The sequence below is a fragment of the Periplaneta americana genome, chromosome 13 (assembly GCF_040183065.1).
Source record: "Periplaneta americana isolate PAMFEO1 chromosome 13, P.americana_PAMFEO1_priV1, whole genome shotgun sequence".
NCBI lineage: Eukaryota > Metazoa > Arthropoda > Insecta > Blattodea > Blattidae > Periplaneta > Periplaneta americana.
The window spans coordinates 96,049,350-96,070,857 of NC_091129.1; the positions used below are offsets into that span (position 1 = coordinate 96,049,350).

Sequence of the window (21,508 nt, forward strand, 5' to 3'; positions counted from 1 at the left end):
AAAATACATCTCGCAGAGACTTTCTCGTCAGCTCCCCACAGTATATTTCGTGGAAGTAATAATTAATATTTTAGAAGAACATATCAATTTTGTCAGCCAATCAGATATTCTTAACGAAGGGAGCTTCAGAATTATTAATAAAATTAAGGGTGGCATCAGTTCTCTTAAAAGATACATCACTTCTAAATCCGTGCGCTCTGACACGAACAGTGTGTAAGGGAAGTATGGTAGTGTGTGCTGTGATTGCGTTAAATATGTTCCTTCAAATTGTCGTTTGTGAAAAGTGTGGAAAAAGTTGATCTCCCTGTTTAGACGCATATTCAGTGTTTTCATGTAATTATGTTTTCTGAACTTTTAAAGGAAATATAAACAACAATATAATAATATATATGGAAACACAACTCAAATTCTTATGAAGCGCATGGACGTTCAATGAAATTGTAAACAGTATTTTCATGAAATCGTTTACTTTTTGTAAAATCAAACTACTCTTAAAATTTTTAACTATTGTTGAAATCTTTTTATGTTACACTTTCAAAGAAAACCCGTTAAGAAATTACACAGAGTGAAAGGCAAAGTACTGTATTACGTACGCTATCAAATATGACGCTTAGAAAAATGACGAACAAAACAGTTAAAGAGGATTCATAGGATCTTTGCAATTGTGTGAAATGTTCATGCTCTCGAGGGAATGTTATTGTGATATGTAGGTTTTTAAAAAATGAATTTTATTCATAAGGATTATATGTATGATTTAGAGTGAAAGTAAATTTAATGAAATTTGTTTCATTGATAATAATTATTAGCAGAGCTGCGATTCCTTCAAACAAAACATTAAAAATAGGTTAGTAGTGTCTAGACTGTAGCTGCAGTCTGACTTATAGAGTTACGAGCGTACAGTAGTGGCAAGAAAATCGGACCGACGGAAAATCAAAGTCCCCGAAATAAGCCACTGCGCATGCCACGCCCGCATTCACAAGATAGCGAGTAATCTATTGAAATTGTGTAGTTTCGACTGCTGACGTAGCCCATTTCGAAAGCCATTAGAAAATAAGCTGGTAAAATTCATGTTCTGGAAATAATAAGTTAATTAAGTAGTAAAATATCGCTGCAATCGAAAAGTATTGGGAATGAATTTGAATAAGGAGCAAAAAAAGTTTCCTTCCCAGCAGGATTCAAACCACGAAAGTTCTAGTTACCAGTCTATCGTGGCTCTGGAGTAAACAAGGCTCTGAAATCAGCTACAAGGGTCGGTCCGGTTTTTTTGGCACTACTGTACACTCGTAACGATAAAACGATATCAAAGGAAGTCGTCCCGTACTTAGGTATTGTACGTGAACATTTAATTTGTTACGAGCACAAGCGCTAGTCGGAACCTAATCTTACGTTGTTTAGAAATATGCCGAACATAAGAAAACACAACATGCAATAAATATTGGTAAACGAATTTGGCTGTGAGTACTTTTGTGTGAAAGAGTGTAATATATTTTGTTTAGTATGTTATGTGGAAATAAGAGCGGAAAAATATACATTTCGTTCAATCACATTGTAATTCAAGAAGACAAAGTGAACTTATGAACATTCATGTTAAGACACAACAGGAAGAACTCCCGTCCACTTCACGGAGTACAAGTACCCAACAAGATTTTTCACCCGGCTGCACCTCTTTTTCTTGTGATACAATCAAAATGTATATTGTAATTTATTGCCATAAAGATCACTGAACCATATACTGGTATTTGTTATGCACAGAAGTATATTTTATTTATGTATGTCAAACTGTAATTACTAGTTTTTGTTATTTATAGAAGTGTATTGTATTGATGTATTTTATTTAATTAATTTTGAAAGTTATATGAAGTTTACTGTGTTAAATTCCAGTGCAAATGTTACTCAATAATGAAAATATTAGTACACATGGAAACTTTGTTTCATTGACCTACTACAAGATTTTTCACTCGATTGTATCTGTATACACGCGAGCACTGCTTCCGAATGGGATCGCAAAGGTATTCTCTGTCTCTTTTTTCCCTCTAAAAACATACTCGCTGCGTCGTTTACAGCACCGCGCAGGTTAAAGGAATCTCAGCTCTGATTATTAGGCTTAGTATTCCAGCTACCTAAAGACTGAAGTTGAACACACATTGGGTATATAGCACGCCGAACACAAGTAATGCCAAGGATAAAGTTATAAACAAACAGGTCGTCGCTCCATGTTCGTGGAGTACAGTCAACTCTCAAAATTCTGGAGCACTCTTGAACATGTTCAAACAAACTACTGAAATGAGGCCTGACGAATATGAAGCTATATAACAGGTTATTACATATGATCACATGCTAGAGCCATGATCTGCATTTACGTCGTGATCGTTGCAGTGAATATGTATATTCATAAGTTACGGAACTTTAACTTTCTTCAGATACCATTTAAAATGATTTTATATCCAGAGAAACTTCTTTCAGTATCACATGACGTTACTGGTGCATGAGGATAATACAAGATATTCCCATTGACATTTCTTCGTGTTTTATAAGGCTACTGTGTATGTCATTCACCACTGAAAAACCAATGACCACCACGGTATACAAATCCATACTAAACGTCGAGATAATATCCTGATAATTGTTTGATGGTATCGATTCTTTTGGGTTACGTTCAACACATTTTCTGTGCCTTATAGTATTACAGTGCCATTCAATGCACTGTTTTTGTCACAATAATTTTTATGTCATATTGTCTATATTAACAGTGACAACACTCAACTATGTCCCACAACATTACACGCTTGAGCCTCTTACCTATGGCATTTTACCTTTGCAATGAGTCGAAAATCATCCACAAAGATGTAGTTATTTAAATAATGAAAGTAGTAACAGAACAGCACTGATTGGTAACAGTAGGCCTACTCACTATGATTTCTTTCCGGCTGCGACTTACTGGCGCGAGAGACAATAGAGGATACGAAACTATTTTGTATAAGAACGTACCTATACCTACGCTGAGCTGTGACGTCACATACACTTCGAATCAGGCAACTTTATAGGTACCTAGCTGAATTACTAAGCCTAATAATTATTTTGCTTTCTTTTCTTTATTGAATAATATTAACGTATATCTCTACAAATATTTATCATGCTACGCTACACTTCGAAAAATACTGAGTTTATTAAGTATAAATTAAGTGTTATTTACATTCCGATATTTCTTCTCACAGTCACGAAATTAAAGACAAAACGGTACATAAAGTGTCTTCGTTCTTTTCTATTGCACTCTCTACTCACCAAAATGAAATTAAAGTTTTCTTCGAGCTCTTCATTCCGTAATGGCAGTCTTTACTAAACACTTTATTCCGCAATAAGCCATGATCCACATACCAATTTAAAACACTATGTTCTTCATGACCTCACACAACTATCTGAAATTTATATTTACCAGTATGCGCTACAGTCAGTAAGACACAATAACCGCACTATAAGGTTCTTAGAACAGTACTGCTAGAAGATGATATTACGCAAGCAGTATGTAGGGGTAGAAGCAGAGATACCGAGACACGAGTTGACCGTGGACTGCGGGGTTGACGGAATGAGTATAAAACAGCTGATGAGCAGCAGGGGTGGCCAAAAATAACAGGTTATTTTCATAACATTGTCCGGTTGATTACCAGTTATTTTTTCTCTCCGATTTAACCTGATAACCGATTATTTTCAACATTATGAATAATCGAATATCCTGTTGTTTTTTAAAGTATGTTTAAATAGATATACAAGTAAATGTATCTCAAATGTGAATCGAACAACGTAAACCAATTGTCTTCTGGGCTATTCCTAGAAGGGGTATGACCGGTATGCTTTAGTTATGGCTAGACTTCTTGGAATTGCCACGAGAATCGCAAGGTTTACTGCGCACGCGGTATAGACTGTATGATAAGGGGACGTGCAAAGAATGGAGTATGCCTCTAATGTAAACACTGAGCAGTATACTGCGGTTACAATAAAACCTGTATCCTGCATTCAAGAAATATAATGAATGATCATTAATGTAGGAAATGTCTAAACATGTAAATACACTATTATTTTATAGTGAGATATATTAACTCTTAAAATTTAATGTAAGATACTCACATCATCCTTGAATATGTGCATTGCAATGAAGAGTTACGTACATTTTGAGCGACTGCAAAGTAACCTCCTCCGATGTCACTTAAACAGTTTTTATTTTGGGCAAATGTACGTTCAACATCACACGATGTAATACGTAAATATTTGAAGAACGGAAAGTCACTACTTTTTATTACACCAACTTCAGCCGTCTTATCGTGACCTGATAGTACATCATTTATAATAGGAAGTTGTGAATAGGCAGAATTTTTAGCAACTCAACTTACATTTCACTTTTTCTGCAATTAGTGAATTGTTATTTTGGATAACGGTTTGTGATACTTTATCCACTATATTAAGGGCTTCTGAGAGTTGTAGTTTAGACGATTCTTAACAGGATGATGCTTTTGGACACGATTTTAAAATTAGACTCAATGAACAGAATATCTTCCAATAGCTGTTCAGAAAGCAATGATTTTATAGCTGCAACAGCGGAACTGTCTGTGCTATCCAATGCATCAATTACCTCCATTATGTTGCCGTATTGTTCTGCATAATAATTAACAGCATCAAACCACGTTCTCCAACGGGTCAAGACTGGCTGCGGGCGTAAGGATATTCCAGGAGCAATTATTCGGAACAGCAACACTCTCATTGTAGTATGTTTGATTGAATTCTTGTCTGCACTAAACAAATGTTAAGCTTTGACTATTCCAACCACAGTAATGCAAAAACAAGTGCTTACATAGGTATACATTAGCTGTAGCTGCTCTATCTATTCGGACCGGTCACAACTCTTAACATGAACTGCTTATACTACGAGACCGGGCGGTCGCTCACCTCTTCTATACTACCGTACATCGGCAACCTGATAGCATGCTGCATGTGGCAATTCAACGAAGTCTAGTTATGGCTAATGCTGAGAATTATATGCACTAAAACACTAAAATATGCACCTAAAATGCCGAAATATCCACTTATACGGGCCATTCTACAAAAGAAAGGGTCTTTCCTACTATATGGAACATATTTATTTAAGGAGTAGGCCTATATAAAATTGTCATTTCATTTGTTAAAAATAACAATACAAACCAAAGAAAACATGACGTAATTATTAATATCCTTTGCGGTTTCATTTTTTTATTTCTATGTAAATTTTAATCAATAGTGTAATGTATACCTTCCTTACACATCACATGCGGTTCCACAGAAGCCTTGCTAATAAATTATCGCTTCAACTTAAGGATATACAATGAGTAACTAAAATATTCGGACATCCGTCAACTAACAATTCAATGACATATATTTACATATAAATATATAAAAATAAGCTTTAATTATTTTTTCCCTAAAAGTATCCCAATTCATATAAACATTTTCAACACAACAATTCCAATTAACTTATTTGTCTTCTAATTATTAAAACATAAAGGAAAACATTTGATTTCTAATACTAACAAAAATATTCGGACACTTTTTGAAAACAAAGAATATTATTCCAGCTCGTTATTATTAGTACATTGTAGGACCACCCTTCTGTTTAATAACCTCTTTCAGTCGGCGTGGCACGCTATGTACTAATTTTTTTGTTATGTCTATAGGAATTTTCACCCATTCTTCTTGAAGTCTTGCTTTTAGCTCTTTTTTAGAAGAAATAGGCCTTGATACAACCCTCCTGTCAAGTTCTTCTCATAAATGTTCAATAGGGTTCAAATCCGGCGATTGTGGAGGAGGATGAAGCACTTTAGGGCATTTGTAGAGCAGAAATTCTTGTATAATATAGGAGATATGCTTGGGATAGTTGTTCTGGTAAAACATAAATTCCTTTTCAATTCCAAGCTTTTCTGCACTTTTCACTAAATTATGTTGCAGGAGGTGTAGGTAGTCTTCCTTCTTCATGATATCCTCGATGAACACCAATTCACCAACCCCAGAAGCTGACATGCACACCCATATCATCACATTTTCTCTACCTTGATTAACAGTAGCTCGCAAATTCTTGGTTTTCATTTCCTCCTTAGGCTTTCTCCAGACCATTTGTCTACCATCGCTGTCAAAAACATTGAATTTGTTCTTATCAGAAAAAAAGAGCCTTTTCCCATCTATCTTCGCCTTTATTTTCACATTCCTTAGCAAACTGAAGTCGTTTACGTCTGTTCCTTTCACAAACACAAGGCTTTTTTCGTGCTATTCTTCCGTTGTAGCCCCGTTTATGTATTGTCCTCTTAATTGTTTGGGCATGCACTTTTTTACCCGTAGCTGATTCAATTTCAGAAGCTAACTTCGGGGCACTTATACGAGGATTCTTTTTAATCTGACTGATATTAAGAGATTCTTCTCTGTCTGTGAGGACTTTTCGGCGACTTGTTTGCTTTCTCAGCTCTATTCTGTCCTCGTTTTTATATCTGAGAATTATGTCAGACGCTGTACTTATCTTCTCTTCATCTGAGTCAAATCTGCAATGTTTCGAATGGTTTTCCATTTTTCGTGATGGAATATCACTAACTGCCTCTGATTAAATGTTGTTCGCTTACCTTTACGCCCCATTTTGTGTTCCGTCTTGCTGAAACGACAGCACAAGTAAGACTAAGTACTCTCGCACATTATTGAAACTCGGTACTTCCACCTACTTTGTAATGTAAGTGATCAACAGCGGTGTACAGAATAGGACTAACACGACTGTCCGAATATTTTTGTTACGCAGTAAATTGTATATTTTTTATTTTTATATAAATATGTTAACATACCGTTTCATTAGCAAGCTCTTTTCATGTCCATATTATGCAAATTGGTTTAGTTGACGTAACCGCAAGCGTAATTTCTGCGTTTTTGCAAACATGTTTAGTAACATACACATAAACATTTGGAATATTAAGTGTCCGAATAATTCTGTTATTCATTGTATTTATAATTCACTCACATTATACAGATAAAAAAATTAAATCGACAAACTCTGGAAGGTTACACGGGACACCAAAACAAACAGTTCTTTCTAATGTCATATTTTCCTTTGAGGCATTCTTTTGTGAAGATACCAGATCTAAATATAACACAAACCATTATCATCCTTCATTGTCTTGAAAGTCTTACAAAACATTTGCACACAACAATCACTTCAAAAGAGGTTAAAAATTCGTCCATTGACGTGTACAGTTAAATCGACGGTACATGGACTGTCTAATGCGGCGGTGAAAGACTGCAGGATTGTCGTGAATTTCCTCTGCTGCTGCAATTGAGGACCTGAATTCCAAAACATGGTAACTCCTGTTGCTTTCTAAATGCTATATATACTTATTACATTGACATAGAATGACTTAGAATTCAAGTGGTTTGTCATGAGGCCAATGAACTTGACAGAGAGCAAGTATTAGACTGTTATATTATGTTATCAACCTCAGACATAATACCATATGTGCTCAACTCAATTTTCTACTTTTTGGAACTGGTATATTTTATAATTCATATCCTCAGTTATTCGTCCCATCAGATCTTCATCTGATTCAAGATCACGCATCTCTCTCCAAACAAAAAAAGTAAAAAAACAATATACGAGTAAATTGCAAGCACAAAATTATAGAGAAAAATAGTCGCATAATTACAAAGCATATTCATAATGTAACAACACGACAAAGATGAAAACCCAAGATGATACTGGCACACTTTAGATGTTTTTTTAAATTGGTTATTTAATGACGCTTTATCAAATCTTCGGTTATTTAGATTGATGAAAGCGAGATAGTATTTGGCGAGATGAGACCGAGGATTCGCCATTCATCTTACGGTTGAGGAAAACCTCGGAAGAAAACAGGCAGGTAGTCAGATCAACCGGGAATCGAACCCTCGTCCGAGTGCAACTCCAGATCGGCAGGCAAGTGCCTCAGCCGACTGAACCACGCTGGTGGATCATTTTAGAAGTTAGTCAATAATCCTTGTAGATAGTAAACAAAATCTAGAACGTCAATTTATTGTTTTAAGCAATCGAGAATCGCAAAATTTAAATATGTGTGAAAGTGGGAGTGAATATTCAGAGAATTAATTCTCTTGTCTTGTAATTATTCTGCGATATCTTCGCTGTAGTCCTGCATCGTGCTGACCACACGATCAGAGAGATCGACATTGTGAGAGAGTCTAGTGTTGGTACAAAGATAATCATCTTCTATGGCTGTGTCTCAAAGCTCAAGTCTATACTACTATTACATGCTAGCTGACTTGTAAACTACACACTAGAGAGCTTTGAATATGTATGCTGGAATCATAGCCTTTTTCATAGACTATTTTTCTCAAAGTCATGAAATTACGGTATAGCACTAAATTAGAAAGTCAGTGTCCTAATGCAGTTTAATTACGAGTTATCAACTGTTATTTTTTGGAAATTCGAATTCTTTGTTTATAGACAGTTTTCCAGCAAACAGTTCAAGAAACTTAGGCCGTGTCTCAAAGATCAAGTCCACACTACACACTAGTGACTAGCAACTAGGTGACTAATACATTCATTCGAATTATTGTTACAGCAGCAGATGTTTTACACTCATGAACAATTCCAAGCCTTGGCGCGTAAACTACACACTAGGGAGCTTTGGAAATGTATGCTTGAAACACGGCCTTCTTCATAGATTATTTTTCTAAAAACCATGACATCACGGTGCAGCACTAAATTAAGAAGGCAGTGTCCTAATGCAGTTTCATTACGAATTATGTGGAAAAGATAAGGACTTAATATATTACAATAATGTTTAAAACATTGTACAGAAGGTACTAACAATGTCAGTGTTCAAAGTTAACGTGTTATTCTACATTATATTTATATTATTTCACTTCCAAAGCATTTTCAGATTTAATAACCCCAATTGCTGATGAGGTATCCATGTTTGTTTAGTGAACAAGTCAGCAATCAAACAAGCATTTTCGTTTACTAGCTACTACGGACTTGATTGCTATGCACTATGTAGCTTTGGATCATAACTTCTGACGTCACATCCGGCTATTTAGTCAACAATCTAGTTCACTTTAGCTGAAAATGTAGCTTTGAGACACGGCCTTAATTCTCAGGTTTCTGAACTGAATGGTGATTTCCTGAGACACTAGAAAAGAAACGTAGAAAGATGTAAAAATGTAAACGATGTTCAAAAGATATCTATGAAAATTACGTTTGGTTATCGACAATCGAAATAAATGTGGAAAAGGTAAGGGCCTGAAATACTACAATATTAAAAAAATGTACCTAACGGAGATACCAACAATGTCAATGTTCCAAGTTAACGTGTTATTCTACACTGAACTCACATTTTATTTCCAAAGCATTATCAGACTTCATAACCCCCAATTGTTAATGAGGTATCCATGTTTGTTTAGTATACAAGTCAGCAATCAAGTAAGCATTTTCTTTCACTAGCTACTACGGACTTGATTGCTATTCACTACGTAGCTTTGGATCGTAACTTCTGATGTCACATCCGGCTATTTAGTCAACAATCTAGTTCACTTCAGCTGAAAATGTAGCTTTGAGGCACGGCCTATACTGCCCTGGAGTGCAAGTGGACAAATGATGAAGAGGTTAAAAAAGGCAAAGAATAAAAAAAAATGGCAATAAAATATAATTTATATTGAGAATAAATTATTTAATTGGAAGAGGGCCAAGAATCCTGTCAGTGACTAGGATGATTGTAGTTTTTAATTGAAAATATGTACTGACAACAAAATGCATTTCATTAGTTTGAAATAACATGTTATTTGCTGCAAATGTCATTTTCTACGGGTGAGTATACTACCATAACAGCTTCCACTTTAATCTTGGTCAGTCCCACGCGTGTAGAACACTGACGAGGGTCCCATGCCGGCACTTGAGCTCGTTCTCACAGATGAAGCCCCACTGCCCCGTACAGTCCTTATTCACCAGTAGACCCGAAGGAAAAATAGCCCCGCACTTGTGGTTGGCATCACTGCCGGGCTTTCCTGGCGCCCACTTGTAGTAACCGGTCCTGTCTAGTCGTTTTCCTGCAGCAGAGATTCCAAAAATAAGTTTGAAATTTTGTTTCAGAGATGTGTGAACGTGTATACATAGCGATGCGAGAGGCAATATCTACAATTCCAGTCCACACCTGTGGAGTAACGGTTAGCGCGTCTGGCCGCGAAACCAGGTGGCCCAGGTTCGATTCCTGGGCTTAATTACTTTATTACGATATTTACTACTGTTAACGTAGGACTTTAGTTGTTTCCCACTCACGGTTTAGTTTCTTTCTGACCATGAGTGTTGGCAACAGATGAAGCAGCAGATGACTTTCCAATTTGAACTGTGAAAAGAGCCAGCTCCTTGTGAACAACTACCATCACCGTAGGCAATACGGGAGCCAGCCAGTCAGCACGCAAGCTACCCATCCATCACAGAAACACGCACCGTCTGAACCAGGCTTAAGTCAGTGATTGCAAATTTCAACAATGTTGAAGTTGGATTACCATATATATCTTATATATCCTAACAAAGTTTAGACCGCTCAGAAATATTGCTTGATTTTCAGACGAAGCACATGATTATATGAATGGAGCAGTAAACAAGCAAAATTACAGATTCTGGACTAGGGAAAACCCATATCAGTTGCAAGAAATGCCCCTTCATAGGGAAATAATTAAACTTTGCTGTGCTCTCTCTAGCCATTGGCTGATTGGCCCAGTATTTTTCGAAGAGACTGTGAATTCTGCAAGTTATCTAAACAAGTTAAGAAATAATTTTTTGCTCCAGTTACTGTTAAGGGCTTAGGTACAGCTTACAGCAGTAAAATTTTGGAAATATTCAACATTTTTTTAGTATGTGTAAAACATTGTCCTTCTGCTATTTGAAAAAAAAACGATTTAAATAAAATTATTCACATTTTTTAAAATTAATTTCACTGTGCAGTGACGTAGCGTTTCCCTCATAACTCAAAAACTATCCAACACTCTGTGATCAAATTTTTTATATGTATTTATGCATGCCATATCTACAATATGACGCAAGATCACTTTTCTACCTTTGATAGATTGTCTGATAAAAAATAAATTCATTTAAAAATGGTCAAATATTAGTATTTTCTTCTAACGAAAAAAAAAATATATATATATTATTTATTAAGGATTTTGTTGAAAGAGCATGATAATGTAAATATGAGTTTCAGCAACATGAAAAAGTTAACAAGTTTATGAGTTATGAGGGAAAAGCTTCATCACTGCACAGTAAACTGCCATCATTTTGAATTTTGAAAAAAAAAAAAAATGTATATATAAATAGTTTTTTAAATCGTAAAAATATGTTTTTCATATAGCAGAAGGACAGTGTTTTACACATACCAATTTTCATTATTGTACAAGATACAGTAATTGAGGGAAAAATATTGAATATTTCCAAAACTTTTACTGCTGTAAGCTGTACCTAACCCCTTAAAGAACCTGAAAATGGAAACTCAATGGTTGATGCAAGATGGAACAACACCCCACAGTTCCACAATTGACTTAGACTCTCTACATGGAATATTTCACGATTTCTAACAGATTTTCTGCATTGCATCGTTGTGGACACTACTGACCATTATGAAGCCAAGATTAAAAGCCTATGTGACTATTTTCTGTGGAGATTCCTTTTCACTTATCAAGCGCAAGATAACTTCGACGAAGAATAATGAAAGTTTACTAGGTACTCTTTTCATGAGGACCTGTACCGAAGAGTTATTTCCAATTTGGTTCGTCGTCTTGAAGCAGTGCAGCAACGTAATGGTCATCACATCAAACATATTCCTCATTTCTAAACAATTTGCAAAGTACGAGTTGTTTCAATACAATTTAAATTGGAAAGTTGCAGTAAGATTTCTCTCTAAAAATTGAAAAGAAACGTGTCATAATTTCATAGTTCAATCTGAATATATGCAGAGTGCCCCTGCGTGTAGGAATGGACTCGTTCACATTGTCTAGTTTCTCGAATATGACGCAAGCATTTTCATGGGGACCGAAGTCAAATAACGTCAGTGTAATTTCCGTTCCATCAAATCCTTTAATTGTTTCTATTACGTAGGTCGAATGTAGACGTTACAAGTCAAAATTCAAGTCAAACTCTTCTGGATCAATGTTCCGCTGTCAATTTTTTCCATTTCGTATAACAAGAAAGTTACTCGCAATAAACTAATTACAAAATATTTAAATCTCTTCACTAGCATTACATCAAGATTCGTCCGCGCCATACCAGTCAGATATAACTTCTTATTACGAGTACCTTCAACTGTGTGAAAAACATCCGGTGCGTAGAACTTATGGAAACCGATGTACGTGTAGTGCTGGGGGTTGACGCCCGTCAGTAGTTGACGCATCACTTGCGCCTCGGCGTCTGAGTTAATGACGACGAGATGGGCGCCGTCGGCGTCACACTGCTTCCAGGCCTCGGCCCAGGTCTTGATGCTGCGGTAGTACTTGTAGAAGCCCAGGCCCGGGTACAGGCTGTAGCCCTCCACAGGCTGGATGTCGGCAGAGCTCAGACCGACGAGCACTGCGCATGCGCAACACAGCCTAAGCCACATCCTGCAACCTAACGCACAGTCATCAACCACGGCGTAAAATTATTTGAGAATACGTGGCTGGCAGGCAGGCAGGAAAATTATTCTTGTGATACAACCAATTTGCTTGATAAGCAGCTACAGGCAACATAAACAAGATACACTCATTTTCAAAGCTAGGATTTTTATGTCAATTGCTGACCTCACGTCTACATGCTCCAGCAGAAGTGAACGATCATCTAACGATCATAAGGTAACGTGTGGTCAGCACGATCATCCCCCAGTCGTTATAGCTTCATGTAGTTAAACATATGCCTCACGACGTTGTCTAGGCAGCGGTCTTTTATAGTGACCAAAATTTCATGAGATAATTTTTTCCCTATCAGAATCGAATCAGTACTTAGGCCTATTCTGTATTGATAAGTCGAGGATGTTGCGGACACGACGAAAAAGAAATATGCTCATATACAGAATGTTTCGTAAGATGCGAGACCCATTGTATCGGTGGACAAACGACATAAAATAATTGAAAAAAAAAATCATATATAAATTTCTCCCATGTGGCCTTCTTGTCGAATTAAAGTAACCGAACTGCATATACTCGACTTGTTTACTATTGGTTGGTCTTCGCGTTCTCCAGACTTAATTCCATTGTAATGACCATGTTGTGCGACTATCACCGAAGAGCCCGCGACCCTAGATCTAGTGATTAATCCGCCATTGCCTATAACTTTATCTTTTTAATTACTCAGAACGTCATGTAAATAATAACGGCAGTGTTTAAGAATATGCGGTAAGTTCATAATAGACTTCACAAGTTTTCATTTATGTATGAACCGATATCAGACTCTGATCAATAAACGAGAAAAAATATACAAATTAAATTTTATAAAACAATGCCAGTTCCTGTATGCAAACGAAACGTGGCCACCAGTGGCATATCGGAGAATATTTAAAACTCGTCTGACTTCACCATTGTTGATTATTCTACATTTAAAACTACTAGTCTATCACTCCTTAATTGGTAATTTTTCTATAACTGAAAATCGTATCACTTCCTTACTGTTCATTTTTACATATAAACCTCTTATGACTATCGAATTGTTGATTTTTTAAATTTAAAACTCGTATGCCTTCCTCATGGTCGATTATTCTGTATAGGCTGTAAGACTCCTATCACCTCATGTTTCTTGATTATCCTACATTCAAAATTCACGTTATTTCCTTATTGTTGGTTAAAATTCGTGTGACAGTGTCACTGTTGTACCCTACTTTTAAAATTAATATCATTTCTTCATTGCTGATTATTCTATATATAAAATTCATGTCATTTCCTCATTGTTGGTTATCCTACACTTAAAATTGGCATTATATCCTCCTCATTGTTAATAACCCCACATTTAAATTTGGTGTGCTTTTCTCATTGTTAATTATGCTACATTTAAATTTGGCATGATTTTCTCGTTGTTAATTATCTCACATTTAAATTTGACATGATTTCCTCATTGTTAATTATCAGACATTTAAATTTGGCATGATTTCCTCATTGTTAATTATCTCACATTTAAATTTGGCATGATTTTCTCATTGTTAATTATCTCACATTTAAATTTGGCGTGATTTCCTCATTTTTAATTAACCTACACTTAAATTTGGCGTGATTTCTTCATTATTAATTACCCTACATTTAAATTTGGCGTGATTTCCTCATTGTTAATAATTATTCTACATTTAAATTTGGCATGACTTTCTTTGTTAATTATTCTACATTTAAATTTGGCGTGATTTTCTCATTTTTTATTATTCTGCACTTAAATTTGGCGTGATTTCTTCATTGTTAATTGTCCTACATTTAAATTTGGCGTGATTTCCTCATTGTTGATTACCCTACATTTAAATCTGACGTGATTTCCCCGTTGATTTATTATACACTTAAATTTGGCGTGATTTCCTCGTTGTTGAAAATCCTACTGTAAACTTCGCGTCAATACGAATAAAATTACCTCAGTATTAATCATCCTACATTTAAAATTCGAATGACTTCTTCAACGTTGGTTATCCTAAATTTAGAATTCGCCTGATTTCCTCATTATTGATTATCCTAAAGTTAAAATTCATGTAATTTATTCATTCTTGATTATTCCACAAAATCTCGTGTAATTTCCTCATTTTTGACTACACTACATCTAAAATAGATTTCATGTCATTTTCTCATTCTTGATTGTCCTATATTTAAAATTTGAGTGATTTGTTTTTTCATTGTAGATTATCAGGGAACGGATTTATATGGACTAAAAATATATGAAATATGTAAATATATATGTAGTTATTTTTACCAAAATATGGAATTAAATATGGATTTTTACCAAAATATGGAATTAAATATGGACTTAAAATTATAAAAAAATGACTATGTACGTTAAATATTGGTACATTTTAATCAAACTAAACAAAAAATATAATGGACGTACCTTATCTTCCAATGTAGTTTCAACAAAACACAATTTTTATTGTCTGTTACCATAACAATAGGTTACAAACATTTCTTTCAAGTGCTGAAAAGTGAATCTTCTTCTATTGTCTCTGAGGATAGATTTATACTGACTAAAAGAGCGTTCGACGTCACAAGAAGTAACTGGTACATAATTCAATTTCACAATGTCTGCTGGGGATAAGTCCAAGTTAATCTTCACTGTTGATTCACCACTCATCACAGCAACAACCTTTTGTAGTTCTTCATATCCAGGGTTTTTTGAAAGTACAGTGTCCACCTTAGCTCTTACTGCATCTGCAACTTTACCTCTACCACGATTCAGTTGTTCCACAGTACTATTTATAATTTCAAAACTTTCAGATAGTGAAAGGTGCCTATTTTGGAGACTTTTGAGCGTTTTTATGATGCATGAAAATGTATGCTGAATGTGAGCTAAGTCATTCTTCACACTTATGTCACAGGTAACTGTTTTCGCAGTATCAATTGAGACTGCATCTTCAGAGTCCAATGCAAGGAGAACATTGTTAATAGAGTCTATATGTTCGGCATAATATTCAACTGCTTCTAGCCATGTACCCCATCTAGTTAAAATTGGCTTTGGTGGCAATGGAATTTCAGGGTACATTTCTTTCAACACGTTAACTCTACTGGGAGCTTTGAGAAATACTTTTTTCACTGATGAAATCAACAAATCTACTTTAGGGAAATTGTCTCTGACCACTTCTGCCACACGATGAAATGCATGCGCTACACAAGTAAAATGAGTCAATTTAGGATATACAACAGATAATGCTTGTCCAGCTTTGACCATATAAGGGGCAGCATCGCTAATAAAGAATAACACATTATCGTACATAATACCCTTTGGCCACAGGATACCCATAGCTTCGTTGAACAGTTTAACTATAGTTTTGTTATTGCACTTTTCTAGAACATCACAATGTAAAAGAATTCGTTCAGAATATTGTTCACTTAACAAACCGATAACTACATTACCAACAAGTCTACCTTCTTTGTCGGGAGTCTCATCAATGGAAACCCAAATTGAACTATCTTTAATTTCATCTCTTATCTTCTGTATTGTCTCATCGTAGATGGATGGAGCATACGTCTTCCTAAGTGTTGACTCATCCGGGATTGTATGTTGAGTATATTTTTCAAGGAATTCCCTGAAGACCTTATTCTTTAGTTTGTAGAGAGGAATATCAGCAGAGATGAGAGAACGGCACAGGTCGATGTTAAACTCAGATCTTACATTCGATGTTGTTGGTTGTGTTAAAAACAATTGTCTCTGCTTGGAATTTAGTTGTTTGTTGGCCTGATGTTTACTAGTTGTAATGTGTTGTTGCACCAGGAACTTTTGTGTAGATGATACTGCACACTGACACAAATTACAAAATAATATTTTATTGTCAGTTGATAAACCATCTTCTTTAAATTCTGAAATGTAACTTGTTAGTTTTGATTTTAAATTGACTGAATGACGTACTTTTGGCATATTTACCGTCTTTATAGTATGATTTACAAAACTGAACCTATGTGTACTCTGACTGGCATTTAACTGTTGAGCTGCACAACTGAAGTCTGTTAAAAATTTTAAATTAAATTAATACAGTTTTGTAACTTACTTTCCCATTGTTGATAGGACTGCTAATTTTCAAATAACTCTGATGTTAAAGGGATTACTGAACATGTGTTTAAATCTCTATTGTTGAAATGTATTTTTAAAAGTTAATGGAATTTTGTTTTGTTTTATTGTTAAACCTAATATAATATGGACTGTTTTATATGAAATATGGAAAATATATGGAAATTAACGAAAATATGTACTAAACTCTAAAATATGGAAAAATATGGAAAATAAAAGTAGGATTTTTCAACCCTACACATTGTGAAACATAAAGATAATGCAAAATATAAATTATATTAGCTTTATAAGTAAATATGTATTTACATATAAATCCTTTCCCTGTAGATTATCTTACATTTAAAGTTTGCGTGACTGGCTTTAAATTTCGTTTGACTTTTGATTATTCTATATTTCAAATTCGCGTGATATTTCCATTTTTGATTATCTTATATTTAAAATTCATGTTATTTCATCATTGTTGATTATTCTACATCTAAAATTGACGTCATTTCATTACTGTTAATTATTACACATTTAAAACTTGCATGACTTTCTTATCGTTGATTATTCCAGATTTTAAATTGGTGTGGTTTGTCGTTGATTATTCTACATTTAAAAGTCATACAATTTCCTCATTGTTTATTATTCTACGTTAGTTGGGTTCATACGAGTTACTCAATGCTGATTGATCTGCGTTACCCTTAAATTGGCAATGTATCCTATAGGATACAATGCTATAATTTTAATAGAATAGAAAAGAAATTGGTGGGAAAAATATTAAAATTTCACAATACTATAATATTGTACAATATATAAAAATATGGACATTGTGACAGTTGTTTTCTTTACGGTCCGACAAGGTTTAATAAACTAGTGTGAGGAATGAAGCTTTACCAAGTTAACGGTTAAAAATACACTGCTTCGTCTGTTTCTTAAAACAACTCAGTACATCTGAAATGTGGATACAATTATTTTTATAAGACGTTAATTCTACACATATTATTTCTATTTGTTCTATGTAACTCCAGGCTGAAGAAGTACATTTGAACATGACTGCTTTTTGTTCCCAACTTAGAGAAACTTCTCTTTTTTAATCACCAAAAATTAAAGTTTATTTAAGATTTTTGAGATTGTCTAAACTCATCATGCTCGCCATCTAAAGCCACCGTTTGAACCTACTTCATGTTAGTAGAATAAACATTCATTTATTAAGTATTTTTGAGATACCAGTGTTACTGAAACAGCTAATCTAAGTTTGACGCTTACCTCGTTCACAAGAGTGCTCCTTGCTTCGATGGAGATTCTTCGCTAAATGTCTCGTTGGTAGAGTCTCTCTTCATCCGGAGGAATCCGACAGATAACGAAACAGGGCTGCAACAAAAGTTTCAGCCTGCCAATGCCACTAGAAATCAACGTATGGGAGAAATCCCGTTCTGGTATTCCATTGAAGCGGCCCGGATTCGATCCTCGGCCAGGTCTCGTGATGGAATTTATGGCGGACAATGCAGATGTTGCAGAGAGTTTCTTCTCGGAGTACTCTCATTTCCATCTATCATTCCACGAAGAGTCTCCACGTGCCCCTATTTCCCTTCTATCATTCCAAGAAGAGTCTCCACTTGCCCTTTATTTCATCTATCATCTGCAAGATACCAGGTTATACTCTAGTAGCTATCTTGTTGTGAATGCTGAAATATGTATCCCATTATTACAAAGTACTATACTGACATCTTTGAGTTTGAAGTAGGATTGATAATTTTCTTTACAAGACGCTTAATTAAACAACATTTTGGCATGGGTATTCATTTCATGTAAAAATGTGTAATTATTAAAAAAAACATGTATTATTGTGCCAAAAAATACGTATAGTATTAACATTAAATATAAAGACCTTAGTATCCTAATTCGCCAACATTTTGAGTTTTCAGATAGATATGTATACAAAAAAAAATATGTAATTATATAAAATCTGGCGATTATCTTAAAGGTTTTAAAGATCAAGGAAGAAGGTTCAGAACAGAGCTAACAAAATGTTTCTATTCTCGTACCTTCTCCTCAACCGATGAATTGTTTAATTATGCTAGTATATTGAATTAATCTACCTACATGTCATATACTGGTTATTTTTGTACAGTTTTTGGCTTGTTTCACATGTGAAAGCTACATACTGATGTAAGATTTATGGGAAACAATACATGAAATGCAAAGATATCGAAATTTTAAAGTAATTGGTATGCTATGCATTAGGTCTACAATATGGGTGCACTAAATATTGTTGGTTTTATGTGGGTGAAACTTTAATGTTATATCATTCAATATGACAGTAAGATTTGTGCCCTTTGAAAAAAATAGTATGGGTAAAGATAAAGTTAAAGATGAACGTTACCTCTTTTATACGTCATGAATGCGTGTGGTATGGAAGTAAAGCATCATGTTTTCATAACCTCGGCTCTAGAATAAGAATAACTATTATATCCAGGGCAAAAGTCACGTTTTAACCATTAGTTTAAAATACTTTTTTGCACGATCGTATTTTTTGTTCTATTTACAGATATTGTTGTTAGGCCTTGAAAGTTAAAATTCCCACACGGAAACTTGTTGCTAGGGAAACCATTCTTCATAACGTAAAACTATACTGAAATAGACCCATTATAGTGCTCTTATTGTTACTTAGTTACCGTTACAGTATAGTTTTACGAAGGCTTTGGAATGATATTGCTCTAAATTTCCAATGCATATTATATTGTATTTGCAATTTTAAAAATATGTTCGTGCAAAAACTGTTGTACAATACACGTTTGTGATGTGTATTACAAAATCTCTGAAATTAAAACTCGCTCTGCTCGTTTTTCAAACTTTTCCTCGATTCTGTAAAAAGAATTTCTCATCCTTGTATCGTAATATACTATTATCATAACCGAACATCAAATTATTAGAAAAAAAACTCGTTAAAGGGCTTTCTGGAATTAGGAACGATTTTAATTTCGAACAAGTTTAAGAGAGTCAACGATTCTAAAATGAAGGAAAGCATATAATATTAGATCTCAGATAAAACAATTGACTAAAGATAACTTGATACTGTGTCGAATTCTGTAGAAATACAGACCTAGTTATACTTCAAAATTCAAATTCAATGTAGTTTAATCTATACTAGTTCATCAAGTAACAATTGTCTGTTTGTTTCAGGATTCCAAAGGAGGACTGTTTTCCTTATTGTGATTTTGTTTTGTTTTGATGAAGTTCTTCTCACAGATTGACCCGACCCACTGATCGACTTGTCAGCATAAGATAACCCCGACCCTCAGCAAGGTCACGCAACTGCCCTTCATCTTTCCGCAATAATTGAAGGGTGTACAATACTTACTAATGATGCATTAACCGATCCTGGGAGTAATTAGGCCTATCTACTGTGATGGAGACACGGCAAGGGTAAACTATATTGCTGCGTGAAAACTAATGACTACATGCATTAACGTCGGTTAGTGTAATCATCGATTAAAATTGCCACCTAACTCCTGATTAAGCATTTCTACGATTCACCGACCTCGGTTAATGCATAAAAAGGAGGTTAACCATTGTAATCTCTAACCGGCCATATTTGAACGGTTAAGGGACATTATGTTTAGTCAGCATTTCAAAGACTGGTTGGAACCTCATAAGTGACACCGGTAAGGTATCACTCATAAGGTAACGAAACCTGGGGATAATGAGTAGGATGGCCAGTTCCTTTCCCACTTTATTCCATACATCGCTGACTATATAGTAACATAATCACTAATCTGACTTCAGATGTATCGTGTGGCCATATGTATGCATATGATGTTTCACAGACTGTAGTATTTCAAATACTGGGCAAAAAATTTCAAATTGGCGTCACTGTATAGCCAGGAGAGGGGATAACGGTCAGAACTCAGGACTGGGAATGCTGCAAGAAAATCCTGGTTTGGAAGAACACATCATTTGGACAGATGAGGCCAAATTTCATGTTTCGGGAAATTTTAACCGACATAATTGCGTGTACTGGCGGCAAGAAAACCATAATGTAACCATCAGTATTCATGACTAAAGTTCTGGTGTCATGATATGGGGCGGTGTCTCTTATGATGGGTTGATTTATCCATTCTTTTTCGATGATACCGTTACTGGAGAAAGTTACCTGCAATTGCTTACAGACACTGTATCCTTTATTGTCTACGCAAAAAAATATAAAAAAAAAAATCTTATTCAGACGCTTGTAATGCCCCATTTTGATTATTGCGATTCCTTGATAACTAATGTAAATTCACTCTTAGCTGAGAGACTACAACGTGTTCATAATGTGTGCATACGATTCATCTGCAATACTCGTAAATTTGACCATATAACACCTTCCCTTCTGTTACTTTCATGGGTGCGTCTGAAGGAACGAAGAACAATACATTCACTGTCTCTTCTGTTTAGAATCATGCATACTTTTACTCCGAATTATCTGTTATCACGCTTTCAATTTCTTACAACTCTTCGAAACCGACATCAAGCACTTCTTTCTATCCCTCATCGTAGAACGTCTTTATACTCATCTTCCTATACTGTAGAAATACCTCGCCTCTGGAATTCGTTACCTAATGAGGTCAGAGACTGCCGGACTTTATCACAATTCAAAATTAAATTGGAAAATTTTGTTTTAGTTAAATAAATAAATCAATCAATATTGTATTTAGGTATTGCTAGAAGTATTGATTTGTGCTTATTTTCTTTTTCTTTTTTAATCTAGATTAAAATTGCAAGTTTCTTATT

The 21,508-nt window shown here is 34.9% G+C and overlaps 1 protein-coding gene across 2 annotated transcripts; it reads right to left on the reverse strand.

The window, feature by feature from the left end:
- Nucleotides 1-9,679: 9,679 nt before the first annotated feature.
- On the reverse strand, nucleotides 9,680-18,157 carry LOC138712128 (hemolymph lipopolysaccharide-binding protein-like). 2 transcript variants are annotated; one of them, XM_069843581.1, is made up of 3 exons: nucleotides 18,002-18,157; nucleotides 12,335-12,643; nucleotides 9,680-10,092 (listed from the first exon to the last, which is right to left on the reverse strand). In XM_069843581.1, the coding sequence occupies exons 2-3, from the start codon at nucleotides 12,633-12,635 to the stop codon at nucleotides 9,893-9,895; spliced, it is 501 nt and encodes a 166-aa protein (XP_069699682.1). In that variant the 5' UTR covers nucleotides 12,636-12,643; nucleotides 18,002-18,157; the 3' UTR covers nucleotides 9,680-9,892. The 2 variants fall into 2 exon arrangements, with proteins under 2 accessions (XP_069699682.1, XP_069699683.1); XM_069843582.1 differs by having other exon boundaries at nucleotides 12,335-12,636; nucleotides 18,002-18,107.
- Between the last annotated feature and the right edge of the window lie 3,351 nt (nucleotides 18,158-21,508).

What these genes read in the sequence shown, in the direction of transcription:
- LOC138712128 (XM_069843581.1), bottom strand. Translation starts at nt 12,635, where the DNA reads ATGTGGCTTAGGCTGTGTTGCGCATGCGCAGTGCTCGTCGGTCTGAGC. An exon ending in TGTTTTTCACACAGTTGAAG is followed by an intron (nt 10,093 to 12,334) that starts GTACTCGTAATA and finishes TCTCTGCTGCAG; the next exon opens with GAAAACGACTAGACAGGACC.